Genomic DNA, 18,227 nt, shown 5'->3' on the forward strand with positions numbered 1-18,227 from the left:
ATAATCAAGAACTCTAATAACAACAGATGCTGGAGGGGATGTGGACAGAAGGGAACCTTACTGCATTGTTGGTGGGAGTGTAAACTTGTAAACCACTTTGGAAAGTAGTATGGAGGTTCCTCAAAAGACTCCACATAGAGGTCCCACTTTTGGGCATTTACCCAAACGATCACAAACAAGACCATACGAAAGCTACCAGCACAACTATGTTTACTGCAGCATTATTTACCATAGCTAAGATATGGAACCAACTCATCAATGTGTTTCTTATACCCTCTACTAAGTTCTAGGAAAATAAAGACAAGTGAGACCCAATTCTTAACCTTAGGGAGATGTTCAATGCTTCTAGTTCTCTTAGATATTCTGTAAACAATACAGGGGGAGCTGCCAAGATGGGCACTGTCCATTCCAGGGTGTTCTCTATAGGGCTGCAGCAATGCTCACAGATGTCAAAGAGTGGAAAGACCTCTGGGAGGAAGGAGTGGAGAAGTCAAAGAAGAGTAAGGGGAAGGCATAGCAGAAGGGGAAGAAATCAAAGAACCAAGTACAGCACCATCCCACTTTGCTGCTACCTTGGGCTCCCTCCTTTGTCCGGTATCAAGATGAAGCCCTTCCCCAGGCACTCCATACTACTGCTGAGTGTCTGACATGCCTCCCTCATAGAAATGGCAAGGCCTTTTGTTTGCATTCATGACAATTGTTTCAGAACCCAAAATCTTCTCTTGCTGCTTGCTGAATAACCTGGTGGTTAAACTTCCAGAAATCTCTGGAAACCAAATCTCTTAGGGAAAGCAAAATGAGCAAAGGCTCAGGAGGTGATCTGATTGATTTTCCTGACTGTATTACAGGTTCTTCCTAGCCAGGGAATGCTTAGGACGCTTACAGCCCAGAGCACTCACTATGTCTGTAGCTCCTACACCAAGTCCACTGTCATGATGACTACAAAGTCCTCTCCATAAAGCTATAAAAGCAGTGTGGATAAAAACAAAACAAGACTGAGTCACATTCTTGCTCTTTGTAATTATAGCTGTAATTTGTCTATATGCATGGGAGAGCGTGGAGAAGGCAATATAAAGGCATGTAAGAAGAGATGTCATGAAGGACGTGGTTGCTTGCAAAAGCAAGATCAGAGTATATTTATCATAGAGCAAGAAATCGTTTGATAGGATGATAATAAAAGATGAGCCCATTTCTGAAATACACATGTGTGACCCCCTCACACAGGGCAGGCCAAAGGACACTGTATGGTGTCTTAGGTTTACTTAGAGTCTTAGGTTTACTTAGCAATCACAGATTTGGAGGAGGTCTTTAACCACACGGCCAGAAAGTTAAAATCTGTCACATCAGCTCATATGTCAAAATTACAATGAGTTCTCTGGTTGTATTGAGATCCAACCGTCTCTTCAAGAGATGTTCGTACAGGGCCTGACATTACAGGTCATCATGACACCAAGTCACTCTCTTCACCAGATGAAAATCAAACACCTGATCCCTGGCTCATCGACTCAGGACATGAGTCAAATTGACATGCTGTGACATCAAGAGAGAGAGCCCTTGAAGTAAACTTATACATACAGACTTACCTGGATCTTCATTCTCAACTAGTTTAGTCCTGAGAACAACAAGAGAATCTAGGCTACTTTAGGAACCGAAATCTTTTCTAAGTGTAAATAAATGATGGTTTGGTAGATGGACAGATAAACCAGATAAACACATTGGATTCGTTTAAAGTCAGCTGACTTTAGATTCATATATTATTCTCTGACTATTTCCTCCGAAAGTCACACTGAATAATCCCAACTGACAGAGGCAGAGTTTGAAAGTCACACAGGAGCAGGGGAGCATCAGCAGGCAGGCTGACAGCCTTAGGAGCACTGTGAGTTCTTTAGGAAAGGAAGGAGAACAGGGCTGCACTCACTTCCCTAATCTTCTTCAAAGTCAGGGACATGCAGTGACAAGGGCTGTATCTAGGCTGGTGTGTGTGTGTGCCTGCAGTTGGTCTCAGTGAGAAGTACATCAAGGAAATACAACAAAGAAACCTACAGATTCTTTTCTGGGGCCCATGAACAGATTCCACGGAGTTTTAAAACCCTGAAAGCACAGTTAAAAAAAGTCTATAGTACGGGATGCAATGTGCATTTTTATTTGGACAGCCTTTATAACTTTTGAGAAGAGTTAAAGAAAATATCGAAATCCTGACAAAGTCTAAGAAGTCTTGCACGAGAAATATTAACCAGATACAAATGGGCTTTGTACTGAGTCATTCTTTATTAAATATTTAAGGTCTTCAAGAGATCTGAAGACTCCTTAGTCATCAGTAGGATTTTTATATACTCATAAAGCAAAATATAGAAAGTGGAGCTAGGCAGCTCAAGTGGTAGAGCACTAGCCTTGAGTGAAAAAGCCAAGAAAGAGAGTGAGGCCCTGTGTTTAAACTTCAGTACTGGCACACACACACACACACACACACACACATACACACACACTATAAAATTTTGATTTTGCTTCTAGAAAATATTTTTATTTACCCTTTCTGCTTCTTAAAAGAAAATAGAAATATAAAGTAAAAAGCCTACCTTAAAATCTTAAGTTAATTATATTTAGTATTTATATTCAGAACCTCCTCTATGGACACATTTTTAGTCTAGATATTTGCTTTTCCTTTAGATACAATGAAAGACTAGTGATAAAACCACTATTTTGCTCTACAGCACACTGTGACATTTTCTTTTTTCTTTTTAACACATTAGGAATCCAAATCAAAACTCACAGGAGGTGGCTGAAATCATGTCAACTTTCAGCTTGACAAAACATAAACCCAGTTATTATGCATAAACAATTCAAAATTAAAGTTTATAATGGAAATGTCAATAAGTCATAACTACTATACATTACTGGTGATGGGTTCCACTATACTTCAACCAGGCACAGCAGATGTGCATATCTGATAGACAGATTGCTTAGAAAATTAAAGCTATCAGAGCTATAAATAAGGAATACATAAATATGAACACAGCAATGCCAAAGCAGAGACTATTAAAACGAGCCCATAAGATGTGATATGAACACATATGATAGTTCATCATGTAAGCAACTTTCCCCTGATTTATAAAGCTATGGTTCTATAATTCTTTTAAAAAGGAAAAAAAATGCTACACAGCTTCATGTAGTAATCTAACTGGACATTCTTGACGACACTGTAATCTTCAAATTCTTTTGAAGAGCTGAACTCTCATCAGAATTACTCCAGAAGATCAGCTTGTCATATTTCCAGTAGCCTCCTGAGGTGCTAGACTGCAGGCTTGATCCACCATGACCAGCTATTTCTTTTTATTTTTCTTACCAGAATTATGAGAGAATACTGACCCAAGGGATTTACCCAGGTCATACAGTCCATAACTATTTCACTCCTAGTAGCCATCCTTTCCTAAATAGCTGGCTCACATATTCTTTATTTCTTGAGTGCTTCAGAGGCCTTGTGAAGCTCCTTAATAACAGATGATAAGGCTTCTGAGTTAATTCCTTGTTCACAAAGCCGTACACAAATAGACAGGGTTTCCATATCTAAACCAGTATTCAAAATTCTTGAAATCTCAAGAAGAATGTCCCTGGTCTCTCACTGTATTCAGATTTGCTGCTGCTGCCGCCGCCCCGGCGCGGCTGCTAGCCATGGCGGAGGCCGAAGATGGCGGGAGCAGCCCCTCTGTGGTATTTTCTTAAAGCAAATGCCAATACTTCAACAAAGTTCTAGGAGTCTGTGTCTTGTCAGTTACAATAACATCTACAGATCCCAGTGGAATAATGGACAGATTTCAGAGTGAAAAAAATAAGCAGCTAAAGAGTAATGAATTGTACCTATACTCAGTGGAATTTTGCACAGCCATTAGACAGAATAATATTATGTCATTTGTAGGGAAATGGATGGGTTTAGAACAAATCGTGTTAAGTAAGGTAAGCCAAGCTCACAGAGAAAAAGAGCACATGTTTTCTTTCATATAAGGAAGATAGCTCTAAAATATATTTGGACATGATAAATTATATGGGACGCTAGACATTCACACACAGTGAGACCAGAGGCTATTCTTAGGAGAGGAACACAAAGGTGCAATGCTATGTGTATCTCACTGTACAAAATAGTATTCATTGAAATGAACGCTAAGAAATGACAGCAGCATTTTTTTCTTTGCTGCTGTTTCTGTTTTCTTTTTGTCTTGTTTGTTCGGTTATCTGTCTTTGGGATGGAGGCAGGCCACAGAAATGGTGGGACAAAAGGTGAACAAATGCAGCAATGATATTCACTAGAACTTATGCTGAAAATAAACTATACAACTTGTTGGCGAAAAGGGGTAGGGAAGGAAAAACTGGAAGACTGTTCAAAAGGAAATGTACTCATTACCTGATTTTTGTAACTATAATCACTCTATATATCACCTGTACAATAAGTTTTTTTTTTTAAAAAAAACAGTAATGAGCTGGTTCTCCTGGTTCGTAATAAGTTTTTCTCTCTAAAAGGCAAAGCAAAAGTAAGCCAACAATTACTAAGCTCCTTTCAACTTTGCTATTTGCTGACCCACATCTGTTTCTTGGATGTTTCCAGATATAGTAGGGAGCCAGGTTTCCACTGAGCTGCACAGTGGAATTGCACCAAGTGACCTGGAAGCAGCCAAGCTGCTTGGTTAATGGACCTGAAGTTCCACACCTGACCTACGAGGCAAGCCCTGTGGACAGTATAGGGCAGGGGTATGGATGTGAACAGTGATGAAGGATGGACTCCTTCAACTGTAAAAAAAACTCCTTCACTTCAAAGTGAGTGCTCTGTAAAAGAATATATTTCAGGGCTGGGAAGGTGGCTCAGTGGTAGAGCACTTGCCTTGCATGCCTGAGGCCCTGGGTTCCATTCCTCAGCACCACATAAGCAAAAAGAAAAAAGCCAGAAGTGGTGCTGTGGCTCAAGTGGTAGAGTGCTAGCCTTGAGCTGAAGAGCTGAGGGACAGTGCCCAGACCCAGAGTTCAGGCTCCATGACCAGACCCTCCCCCCTAAAAAAGAATATATTTCAAAGGCACTTATCTTAAAAATGGAACTTACCCAGACAAGCACTAGTCCCCAATTATTTTGTATCTAATATTTCTTTTTTCTTTTCTTTTTTTTTTTTTGGTTGGTCGTGGGGCCTTAACTCTGGGCCTGGGCGCTGTCCCTCAGCTCTTCAGCTCAAGGCTAGTGCTCTACCACTTCAGCCACAGTGCCACTTCTGGCTTTTTCTGCTTATGCGGTGCTGAAGAATCAAACCCAGAGCCTCATGCATGCAAGGCAAGCACTCTACCACTGAGCCACCCTCCCAGCCCCCCAATATTTCTTAACTATTTTTATTTCTTGAGAAACTAGTGGTACATGGTATGTGCAGAATCATTTTTCAGTGAAAGACTAGAGATAAAACCACTATTTTACTCCTTATTACCTTCTTAGGAAATCATTTGTATGATGAGGTATGAGGGTGCCCTGTAGCCCTTTACAACTTGAAAGCAAAGTAGCTCAAGATAAATCGAAAGTAAGTTCCATTGTAAAGGTTACAGAATTGAAAGCTCTAGTTTCAGAATACTAATGGTGATCTTCCATTTATTCTGAGAAACAGTGTAGAAATTTTTGTTTGGTATTCAGAGAGGAGATATGGAAGGCAATTTTCAAGCCACACTAACAAATGCAATAGATACAATGGACTGTTCAAGGAAGGGCAGGCTACCATCTCCAATCAATCCGATTTTATTTTATTTCTTTTTAAAACAATTTAAGGACTGGAGAATGGAATTCCTGAATATTGTCAGAAAAGATGAAATCTTAAAACCCAAGACCTCTTAGCATGACTCCCTTTCTCAGTGTAAAGCTCTAGGTGAGTTTAATCATTTTCATTTCTTTCTTCCTTTCTTTCATTTTTTAAAATAAAGTCTAAGAAATTCTAAAAATGTATCAGAGCTATAAGGTTGCTAGCATTGGACAAAGAAACCTTCAGCAACAGTAAAACCCAGAAAAACAACCTGGAAGAATTTAAGTTTCAATTTCCACTATATAAACAATGGTAAAGATTACATTAAACTAGACACACACACACACACACACACACACACACACACACACACACACACACACATATCAGGAAAGAGCGTTTTAATTTCTGGAAGCTTAATATTCAAATGATAAGTAGAAGAACATACTCAAAAAGATAAACTTTAGGAAGGAGGAGAGAAACAGAAAAATCACAGCTCAGAGCATAGAAAGTTCTCCATAGAAATCAACTAGGTACATGTCAAATGAAATAACAGCTTTTCTCTAAATATAAATAAAGTTAAAAATAGCTTAGTGGTAGAGTGATTGCGTACTACAGTCCTAGGTTTGATCCCAAGCACACACAAACACACACATGGGCATAAACACATATATGTAATCAATAGTGAGACTACTATTTTTGTTGGCCTCCAAGTGCCTCTTGGTTTAGGGACGTTTCTAGCAAATGATGTTATTAACTTTGTTTTCGTCATGCTAAACACATCATACCCTGTACTCTGGAAGCAAAAGGAAAAAGGAAAATCAGATTTCAGGTGGTAGTAATGCACTTCAGTTTTAAAGGGAAGGAGGTAGAATTTTAATTATACAGCCATGTTGAAGTGAGATTAAATCATCTTCAATGCCTTGTCAGGGTTTACACATGTTGTTTAAAAAGACAGCATCCAGGGGGTCACAGTATCAGCTCCCCGAGTCTGTGCTGTGGCCCTGGCCAGTCAGTGTAGGAACCTTCTCAATAAAGTTGCTTCTTTAATAACAAAAAAAAATAAAATAAAAAGACAGCATCCAGGTTTCAATTTTTCCTTTAACTACTAAGCGGATCTTTTTATTACCAAAAAGGGAAAAACCCAAACAAACAGAAAGAGGAAAGATCTTTATCATTACTGTGGGAACAAAATATTTCTCTTTATGTTTCTCTTTACTAAAACAAAGTGTTATCAGCAAGCTGAACAGCTTTTGGACCAATATGTGATACTTGGTAATTGCTCCTAGATGAAGTTTTCAATCTGAAAAGTCATGCATATGCCAGAATTTCAATGAAAAATTTTTAAAAAAGGTTACACTTTAAAATATACATAGCCAGGGACTGCTGCAGAGTAAACTACCATTGAAATTCATTATCTCTTGCATCTTACATACTGCTGCAATATGCTCATCCTGTAATGAAGGCAGAAAATTATGCAATATTCTTTTAGGGATCCCCTTCAAAGTAGGGCTACTTTATTGAGGAACTTAAGACCCCTTTATTATCTTCAACTAAGTGACTATATATATATATATATATATATATATATTATATTGCATTGTAAAAACATTGTATATACATTGTGAATCTGCTTATGATAACCATGGTGTTCTGGTATTCTGAATGCAGAATTTTACTCATCTCTACAATAAAGTTCATAAAAGACAATGCTAAGATTTGTAACATTAACATTTACAAGTCATTTCTCTGTAGTGATGAATTTAAATTCTGCAAGGGTGTCAGCCCTTATTGACTGCTGTTTTCCATATGCTGCTCAGTTCACTAGCATATGGGCATTCTGAGCTGAAAACTACAGATGCATTTCCACACAGACATGTGACTCTGCTTAAATGACTCAGGCATGTTTCAGCGGGTTTTCCGGTCTATAAAATTCCCTGGTGCCATCCATATCACCTGCGACAACTGAATAGGTGTGGGCTAGAGAGAAGCACACCATCATCCTGCAGGAGGTACTGACTGCAGCAGGTGTAAGATGTCAGTGAAGAACTCAGCTCAGTGTCAAGTTTATAGTAGGTGTTCCATAGAATTTTGTAGGCAGAAGGGCATCCACTAGACTCCTAGGAGTCTGAGTCTACGTTGCATCAGGTGCTAGATGACCCATAGTGACAAGGACTGGCTGCCAAGGCCAAGGCTGTTTCCTAGTCTCTGTTTGACTTTGATACATTTTATTAAGAAGGGGGAATCCAGCATCTCAGGGGCACCATTGCACATCCAACATTATACTATATTTTCTTTTCTGGAGGTATAAGGGTTTGAACTCAGACCTTGCTAGATAAGCATGTACCACTGGAATAATACCCTAGCACCCTTAATTGCTTTAACTCTCCACCTTTACAAAAAGCTTATAACACATAGAATGTTGTTATCCTATTTTGTAAATTAATTAGAACATATTTCCCTTGAAATATGTGGTCCATGCATTTGACTTCTTACCTTTTCAATTTTTTCATCCAGCATCCTGAAGAATTCTTGTTGGCTCTCAGAGATGTGCATGCTGGAAAACAAAGAGTTAAGTCTTTATTTTCAACAAACCCAGCCCTTCCAATGAAAAATGATGCATCTTTAAACTTTTAGAGTTTTTCACTGAAATACTTTAATGTTACATTAAGAACAAATGCCATTGCTATCATCTTGCAAATGTATTTCCTAATAATCTATCATTGCCTGTGAGTGAAGGAATACTATTTCCTTTTAATGTATGGATATTATTTATAGTAGTACCATTACTGGGAGGTATGTGCCAAACATTTTTTCAAGAACATATTTATAAGAAGAAATAAAAAGCAAGTGGCACCTAGCACATTCCAACTCTACATAGACCCATACAAAAAAAAAACCCAAAACTATCCATAAGCTGGGTGGTGGTGGCTCATGCCTATGAGCCTTGCTACTCAGGAAGCTAAGATCTGAGGATTTGGGGTTGGAAGCCAGCCTGGGCAGGAAAGTCTGTGAGACTCTTATCTCCAATTAACCATCAGAAAATGGAAAGTGATACTGTGGGCCTAAGTGGTAGAGTTCAGGGGCAGCACCCAGGTCCTGAGTTCAAGCCCCATGTCTGACAAAAAAACAAAAGCAAACAAACCCCCCCACTGTTTCCCAGTTATTGAAGGACATATATAAGAGATGTTGACAGATCAACATGGTACACAGCTGTCTCTATCCACATGAGTGGGCTGGAGACCAATGAGCACAGAGCACAAGGAAGATCTGACATTGTTCCATGGCCTCCTGCATGGGCGATAACAAATGCATCTCACTGCACTGGAATGTCAGAAAGCATGTCTGCATAGCACTTGCCCTGTGTTTTGTTTGTTCTGTATAATCTAACAGCCTTAGATGGTTGACGTGGTTGGTGGTGACTCAAGGTGAGAAAGCAAGGTAATAAGAGAAGAGTCATGCATTGGGAAGGGTGAGAGGGTGGTATATACGGATCTCAGTAGTAACTTGGTCTTAAGAGTAGTTATTTCTACCAAGTAAATAGTTGTGGTTATTCTAAGGAGGTTGAAGATGCTGAGGGACAGACATACTTAGCATTCTTTCAGTTTATGTTAATACCAATTGATTGTGGTGTTTGGGGTGGGATGGAGGGTAAATTGTTGAATAGCTTTTTCTTTTCAAACTAGTTGTATTGGGCTAATGTGGTGATACATGCCTACTAGTAGCTACTCAGAAGGTGGTGATAGAATATACTGGCTAAGGCGAAGTTAGTATGAAAAGTAAACTAAAAGAAAAAGGACTTGACGGACAGTGTAGTTCAAATGGTAGAATGCTTGCACAGCAAGTGTAAGGCCTTGAATTCAATCCCCAGAACTACATAGACAACCAAAACCTAATTGTGGAGAGTTCACCTGATGTACCTCTTCAGCATTTATGGACACAGAGGAGAGGCACAAGTGATACAAAACAGTGCTGACAGTGGGGCTTCCAGTTTCTCCCTATGTGCAAAGCCAATATTCAAACTCTGCAGGCACATGATTTCAACTCTGATAGCAAAGGCAAACAATGCAAATACCTGACACCATTAATTATTTCACAGTTTACAAAGCACTTTCACACATATTTGTAATTTTGCCATCCATTAGATCACTGGGAAAAAAAAGGAAAATGTTCTGTTTGGCAAACTTCCTCTCTATGAAAGGAATAACATAATTTTGGATGATTAGAATATAAGGAGAAGCAGGTGCTGATGACTCATGCTACTCAGTAGGCTGAGATCTGAGGATCGCAGTTCAAAGCTAAGCTTGGGCAGGAAAATCTGTGAAACTCATCTTCAATTAACTGAAAAGCCACAAGTGGAGCAATGGCTTACGTGGTTGAATGCTGACTTCAGGCCCTAAGTTCAAACTTCAGGAATGGCCTGTGCATGTGTATGTGCGCACATACACACACAATTTTTTTTTGGGAAAAAGTCATTTATTATGTACTGACTTTCCCTTGATTCCACATGATTTTATCTTCTTAAGCAAGTACTTGCTTAAGTACTTTTTCTTTGGTGGTTTGAATTCAGAGGCTCCTCTTTGCTAGGCATGCCTCTAGTTCATTTTCACATTTATTTTGAAGGTAGATCTCACTCTATCTCTCAGTCAGCCTGGAGTGTGGACCTTCTGCTTGTGCTTCCTGGAGTCACTGGGATGACAGACATGCCATACTGTACCCACCACTGTGCCTGCCTCTGGAGCCAGGATGACAAGTGCCCACCTCGCACAGCATTGGCTGAGGTAGAGTCTCACAAACTTTTTTTGGTCAGTCGTGGGGCCTGGGCACTGTCCCTCAGCTCTTCAGCCCAAGGCTAGTGCTCTACCACTTGAGCCACAGTACCACTTCCAGCTTTTTCTACTTATGTGGTACTGAGGAATTGAATCCAGGGCCTCATGCATGCAAGGCAAGCACTCTACCACTGAGCCACCTTCCCAGCCCCAAGTCTCACAAACTTTGATGCGCAAGCCAGACTTGAACTGTGGTTCCTCAATTTCCATATTCCAAGTAGGCAGGATTACAGATTTGCATCATAGCATCTGGTTATATCAAAAAGTTTTTTAAAACTGCAAACCTTCCTAAGTAGAATATTCAGTAGAGATACTACAAATACCACTTAACTTTGATTTTGGAGTGAGGCCATTCCTGTGATCTTAATTCATAATGCTCTTTCCCTGATACCCAGAACCAACTGTATGAATGGAGTTGGCTGGCTATGAGCAAAATGGCCTGAAACCCTTGTGGGGTTTGCTTTAAAGATCCTGCTCTCATCTCTTCTTGTTAGAGTAATATCAGTCTTCCTTCTGTTTTTTTTCCCCCCAGCTGCTGCTTCTACCCTAGGCTTGAAAAGAGCAAAGCCAGACTCTGTCACGGCTTGAATTTGAAGCATTTCCCATGGGCTCATATGTTGATCTCTGAGTTTTTAGCTGGTTGTGCTATTTTGGGAGGTTCAGGAACCTTTATGAGGTAGGATCTAGATAGAGGAAGTTGGTCACAGGGAGCATGCCTTTGAAAGTTGTACTGGGTCTCCAGTTCCTTCTAGTCTCTCTGCTTCCTGTCCACTGTGAGGTGAGCAGCCTCTCCTCCACATGCTCCTGACACCATGAGTTGTGCCAGCACATGAGGCCTGGCTAAGTGCTCTGAAACTGGGCAAGATCAGTCCTTCCTCTTTCAACTTGTTTGGTTTTGTCACTGCAAAAAGTAATGAATATGGTGCTGAAGGAACTGGTGACATTCCTGAGGGTGCAGTGCACAATTGACATTTATGACACTTTTGTTCCTTTTGGTTTTGGGCCAAACTCTTTAACAGAGAAGGTTTCTGGACTGCTATAGGCCCCAGATAGAAAAGGCATTAAGAGGTAGATATATATCTTAAGATAATGAGATAACCATATGTATATATAGGGTTTCTGAGAAGTGTGCAAAGTCTTCATAACAATGTCATATCTAGGAGTTGGTGTTCAAGTGGACATTTTCTGGCTCAAGTTCTAAACATATATTGCCTTGTACATATGGTAAAATAAGAAATATTTGTTAATAAAGTGCAGTGTTATTCAATTCTTACAATTCAGATGCTTGGCAGTAGTAGCACAGTTTGCTAGCACAGGTGAGGTACAGGACCTTTGCCGCCTCACCTAGAAAGAGAGCTTGCCTCTGAGTCCCTCCTACTGTAACAGTCTACAGTTGTCACTAACTTCCACAGAGGTAATAGTAGCAACATGAAAACAGCCATGTTTGCTTAGCAGTCATACGTACTGTACCACTTGAACCACTGTTCCAGCTCAGCTTTTTTTGCTGGTTACTTGGAGATGGAATTGTTCAGGCTTTTCTGTCTAGATTGACCTTAAACTCTGATTCCCTAGATCACAGACTTCTAAGTAGCTAGAAGTAGAGGTGTGAGCTACTATAAATAAAGCAATCATTTCTTTTCTTTTTTTGATGAGCCTTTACCTTCAATAGCTCATGCAAACAATGCTGCTATGGATATATCAAAACATGTCAGTTGTACGAGCATTACAGGAGTTTCCCAAGGATATATAATTGGGAGTGCAGTTGCTAGAGGGTAAACTGCACCTAGATTCAATTTTACTAGATATTGCAAATTGATTGCCAAAGAAATTGAACCAATATATATATATATATGCCTACCAGCAGGGGTTAAAGGTACTATTCCACATCCTGGTAAACTTTATATCAAATGTATCCAGTCTGGTGGTATAGAATGGCATTGCTTTTCATAAACATCTGCCATTTGTAGATCTCTAGTAAAATGATTGTTCACATGGTTAGATTTTTTTTTAAGGGCTCTTTGTCTTTTGCCTACTCATTTGTAGAATTACTTTCTACATCCTTAAAAGGCAATGACAACTATTTACATGATCTTATTCTCTTTTGTGAACTTTAGTCTTTTATAGTAATTTTGATAAATAAAAGTTCTTAGTTTTAGTGCACCCACCTTAATTACTGATTTTCTTAAGATCTGGGTATCTTTCATGTCTTACAAGAAATTTGCTTTCAATGTCATCTCATGATAAAGGTATTTCTTTTTATTTTCCTGAAAATGTTGGCTTCAATATGCTTTGCAGGGCCACACTACCTCAATTATTAAAACTTTGCTATAAATCTTGGTTACATTGTAGGCCGCACAGAACTCACTCTGAAAGCATTTTTTTAGTTTTAAAAGAAAACAAGAACTAGGACTTACTTTGCTCTGGGTTGATGGACTAATCCCGGAATTTCCTTATTAGTTTTAAGTCTTGCATTAGAGGTGGCACTTTTTTCCTGAAATGCACAAGCACACAGGTAAGACAGAGTTAGGACTGGCAATAAAACAGCATTAGGATTTTTCACCACAGAATGGCCATTGCATGTGTTAGTTGGTTAACTCACAAGGACAAAGGTCCTTGAAAAGATGCTATACAATTCAGGTGGAACCTGCCAGACATTTGAACAGGGAACACAGCTGGGAAAGGAGGAATTCACTTTATTTAGAAAACAACCAGCAGCTAGTATTCAGTTCTTCAAAGATCAAAGAACAGAAGAATCGTGAGAGAGGAAGGGGAGTGGCTGTATCAACCCAGTGGTTTCTGGCTTGCCCACGCTAACTGGTGAAGTGCATTTTATTTGTAGAAGACAACTGCAGTTTCTGAGACACAAAACTACTTTCAGCATGGGCTCTAGCTATGACTAAGATCAGCTAACATCTCAAACTCATCACAAATATTGGAACTGGATTCAACTGGACTACTGAAGTTTAATAGCTGGACACAGTTTCATATTCCCAGTATACAATCCACACAGCAATGTAATATTGTCAAATCTTTATATGCACGATATCAGTAAGCATGCTTTCCAACAAGACTACCATTCAGTGTTTATATTTATTTATTTTTTTCAAGCAGGTAGAAAACTCATTTATTAACAGAGAGCAGCCCTTTTTAAAGCCCCAAAAAAGGGCGGGTGGCATGGTAGGGGAGGAAGAGGAACCAATCACTGTCAAGGTCACATCCTATCATGCACCAGTGCACTGAACGTAAGGTAAATTGGACTTTTTCCCACTCTACTCTCTCTCAGCGCAATTTTTGCTGCCCATGTGCGCTACAGTAAATTGGGCTCTGCCCACTCAACTCCCTCTCAGCGCCATCTTTGCTGCCTGTGTTCCCCACAGATTCCCCCCCTCTTTTTTTGTTTTAATGGCAGACCCACCTCCCAGTTAGTTATCCTTTTCCTTCCTCTGTAAAGGCTGTTTTAACAGGATTACATTGGTAAGAATAGCATTGGCTACACAGGGGGTTCGAGGCAAGTCTAGGGGTCGAGATTTGCCAGCCTAGGATAGGGAGGGCCTTTGTGCATGATCCAAGAGCCCGCCCCAGTTACCTCACATCCCCACCTAGCACAGTAATAAACATCAGTCCCACCACAGTTAGAAGTGTTTGAAGCAGTTCAATTAATTCCTTATCATATATAAAAGTCAGTATCTCGTAAGGTCGTCCTCTTCAGACCACGGGAGCAGCCTGGGTATTGGGAGTTCCACACCTGTAGCACATGTAAGTATGCTTTCCAACAAGACTACCATTCAGTGTTTTTATTTATTTATTTATATTTTTCAGCAATACTAGGGTTTAAACCCAGGGCCTGACATTTGCTAGGAAAGTGCTTCATTGCTGAGCTACATTACCAGTCTGCACTTGTTTTTGAGATAGGGTCTCACTATTTACCTATATTAGGCTTCTCATTGTAGCTAGGGTAACAGGCTTGTACCAATCTACCTGCTCTCCATTGAAAAGGGGTCTCACACACTTCTGCTTTGAACTTTGATCCTCCCATTCTGAGCCTCCTAGGAAGCTAGGATTATATGCATGATCCACCAGTGGGCACTTGCTTGGCTTGCTTGCTTGGGTGGTACTCTATTACTTAATCCATGTTTCCTCAGCCTATTTTAGAATACTTTCATGGTCATTTATGCCTGGGCTTGGCCTGATATCTTGATCCTCTAGATTTTAGATCACAGGTGTAAGCCAATGTTGTTTGGCTCTATTTTATGATTTTGAAGAAAAATCAAAGTGCTTTATAATTTGTCTGTGAAACATACCTCTAAAATTAAAGAAAGAAATTCTAAGCCTCCTGAACAGAAGACTATACTCAAAGAATGTGAGGTGTGTCCATAATTTAAGAGTGTCTGCAACACCAGGCGCCAGTGGCTCATGCCCCTAATCCTAGCTACTCAGGAAAGTTAAGATCTGAGGATGGCCACAGGCAGTGAAGTCCTTGAGACTCTTATCTCCAATAAACTCTCAGAAAAAGCTGGAAGTGAGGCTGTGGCTCAAGTGGTAGAGTGCTACTTGAGCACAGAGAAGCTCAGGGACAGTTCCCAGGCCCTGAGTTCAAGCTCCAGGACTGGCAAAGAAAAAAGAAAAAAGAAAAAAAAGTGTCTACATTGAAGAATTAAAAACTGCTGTGGCCAGGTCCACATTTCAAGATCCACATTTCAAGACAAGCTGTGTGGTATGGGGTAACAACAGATGGCCCCAAAGTAAACTCCTTTGTTTTCATTTCTCTCACAACAATAGACACCATTTTAGCCAGTGATATCCAATGACTTCAGTTCTCATTTGCTATTTAACATGAGTGAATCCACAAAGTATCAATTCTCTAAAAACAAAAGTAATTTTAGCTGGATACTGGTGGCTCATGCCTATATAATTGTAGCTACTCAGGAGGCTGATATCTGAGGATCACAGCCAGCCTGGGCAGGAAAGTCTGTGAGACTCTTATCTCCAATAAACTAGCAACAAAAAGCTAGAAATGGGTCTGTGGCTCGAGTAGTAGAGTGTTGGCTTTGGGCGAAAGAAGCTCAGGGACAGTGCCCAAGCCCTGAGTTCAAGCCCCAGGACTGATACATTTATACATACAAAAAGTAGAGTATTTTTTTTCTGTTGTTCTTGTTATCTTCTGACGCCAGAAACATGATTATCTTATGTTAAAATTAAGAACGTTTTCATGAACATTTAAGAAGTATAAAATACATGTTGTGCCCTCTGTGGAGCTGGGTGGGCAACAGCAGGTGAAATCTAGCATTTTATACCAAACTTAAGGTAGAAGAAAGTAGGGAAGGCTAATGCATGACTAGAGAAGGGTGAGCTCCAAGCTGTCTTTTGGCCATGGAAGCTGAGGCCCAGGAAGGAGATGGTGCTTCATGGAAGCTGCTGAGTGCCCAGGGACAAGCAATGAACAACAGCAATGACTGACTTCTCTTTAAAACTGAGAGATTCTGGGTGCCTGTGGCTCATGCCTGTGACCCTAGTTACTCAGGAGGCTAAGATCTGAGGATTGCAGCTTGAAGCCAGGCTGGGAAGACATGTCCTTGTGAAACTCTTATCTCCAATAAAAAATACAAAAACCGGAAGTGGTGCTGTGGCTCAAGTAGTAGAGCACTAGTCTTGCCAGGGACAGTGCCCAGGCCCTGAGTTCAAGCCCCATAACCAACAAAACAAAAAACAAAGTGAGAGATGAAAATAGCTCCAATGTCATTAATCTTGCGATAGCGAATCCTTCTCATCATTTTCCACCTTAGGCTGCATGTCTTGTTTACTAAGCATTGAGATGGCCCTCCTCTTCACATGATCTCCCAAACCCTTTGAGCTTTGAAGATACATTGTGATTATCAACATTGCTGATGCTTCTACTCCTAAAAATACAACTGATATCAACTTGTTCCTCCATTCCTTATCTCTCTACTTCAGTGAAAATCTTCCCCTGGCAGTAAAAATAAATCAAAAGAAAATTAAAGTATATGATTAAGAGCCTGAATAAACTCTGTAGTCCTGAAGATAAACTGATTCTTGTTTTGCCAGGCAGCATCTCAAAAGCATGTCTTGGCAAGAGAAAAACATCACGGTCCTTTAGACATGCTTAAAACCTTTAGGCAGCTACCTACAGAGTTTATTAATTCATATACATGTGCACATACATTTACAATCACATATTATGAAGGTACCTAACAGGGCTTCACATGAAGGTTTGTTGAGATATTTTCAACTTTTTGTGTGCCTCTGATGTTAGTGTTTCACAATTAGCATTGCCAACATTTTTCTCTTCTCCTGTGTACAAGATGTATTGTTTTCATTTCCATTTCATTTTTATTGTTTGAAGTAAAATCACTGTGAATTATTAATTCCAAGCTGCCAGCACTCCATACTAGGGACACTGACTGTACAATTCCTTCAAAGTAACTGTAGGGGGCAGGGCTGGGATGATGGTTCACAGAAAACAATGACCAACTATTCCTCTTTTAGAAATAAAACTGAGTCAGGTGCTTGTGGCTCACGACTGGAAACCTAGCTACTCAGGGAGTTGAGATCTGAGGATCACAGTATAAAGCCAGCCGGGGCAAGAAAGTCCATTACACTCTTATCTCTAATTAACTACCAGAAAACTGGAAGTGGCACCGTGGCTCAAAGTGGTAGAAGACTAGCCTTGAGCAAAAGAGCTCGGGGACAGTGCCCAGGCCCTGAGTTCAAGCTCCAGGACAGACAATAAAAAAAGAAAATAGAACTGGCCCTGTTGCAACACTTCTATAAGAACCCAAAGTGACCAAAAACTATGTCAGTGTTTTAAGCTATGTCTCTCCCAAACTGGATGGCCTCAAGATATAAGGCCATCTGCTCTCCTGAAGGCTATACAAGCTTTGCTTGTATTCTAGCATATGCCATCATGAAGTAGAAACTTTTACCAGGTCAACAATGACATTCAGTTTCCTGGTAAAATTTAACAGAAAGGTAACATTTCTCAATGTCACTAGGTTACTGAAATGTTAGCTCATAGATATATGCATTGTGGTTGTTGTCCAACAGTCATTCAGTAGGAAACATGCTGGGACAGCAAAACAAAACAAAACAAAACACTCCAGTGTGTGTGCTAATAATTATATATATATATATATATATATTACCATATATATATGTGTATATGCTCTCACCCTTTCCTCTTCTCTCCCTGTGTTCTCATACTCTCTCTCCTTCCCTCTCTCTCTCTCCTGCTCTCCCTTTCTCTCCGTACCCCCTTCCTATGCTATAGAAAAGAAACTCCCCATATAACACCATCATGCTTAGTTTGCTCTTACCTGAGGTTCTATATGTTTTTACTAACTTGAAACTGGAGAGATGAGCTTTTGAAAACTATGGCTGTTCTGCTATTCATGGTACCTTCCCCATTGCCAGCCATCATACTAGGGCCTTTGAGTGTCAAATAACTTAATACAGACACTTGGGACACAGGCCCCAAGCACTAATGGAACAGATGCCAGCAACAATATTAATGCTATTAGGTTTTATTAAGGTATTATCATTTAATCCTTACAAGTATGTATGATAAGAATGAACAGACAAGAACATTGAAGAAACAGGCTTTGAGATGTATCATAAGATGTAT

General features: G+C 39.9%; 1 protein-coding gene across 1 annotated transcript in view; it reads right to left on the minus strand.

Annotated features, from left to right (window-relative positions):
* The window catches only part of LOC105989603 (chromosome unknown open reading frame, human C1orf21), a 119,226-nt gene that overhangs the window by 11,425 nt on the left and 89,574 nt on the right, over positions 1-18,227 (minus strand). The window contains exons 4-5 of the mRNA XM_013021732.1: positions 13,003-13,079; positions 8,256-8,316 (exon numbers count right to left, since the gene is read on the minus strand). Of these exons, the coding sequence (XP_012877186.1) occupies positions 8,256-8,316; positions 13,003-13,079 (138 nt within the window). The remainder of the gene's footprint in view (positions 1-8,255; positions 8,317-13,002; positions 13,080-18,227) is intronic.

The sequence above is a fragment of the Dipodomys ordii genome, unplaced genomic scaffold, assembly GCF_000151885.1.
Source record: "Dipodomys ordii isolate 6190 unplaced genomic scaffold, Dord_2.0 Scaffold57, whole genome shotgun sequence".
NCBI lineage: Eukaryota > Metazoa > Chordata > Mammalia > Rodentia > Heteromyidae > Dipodomys > Dipodomys ordii.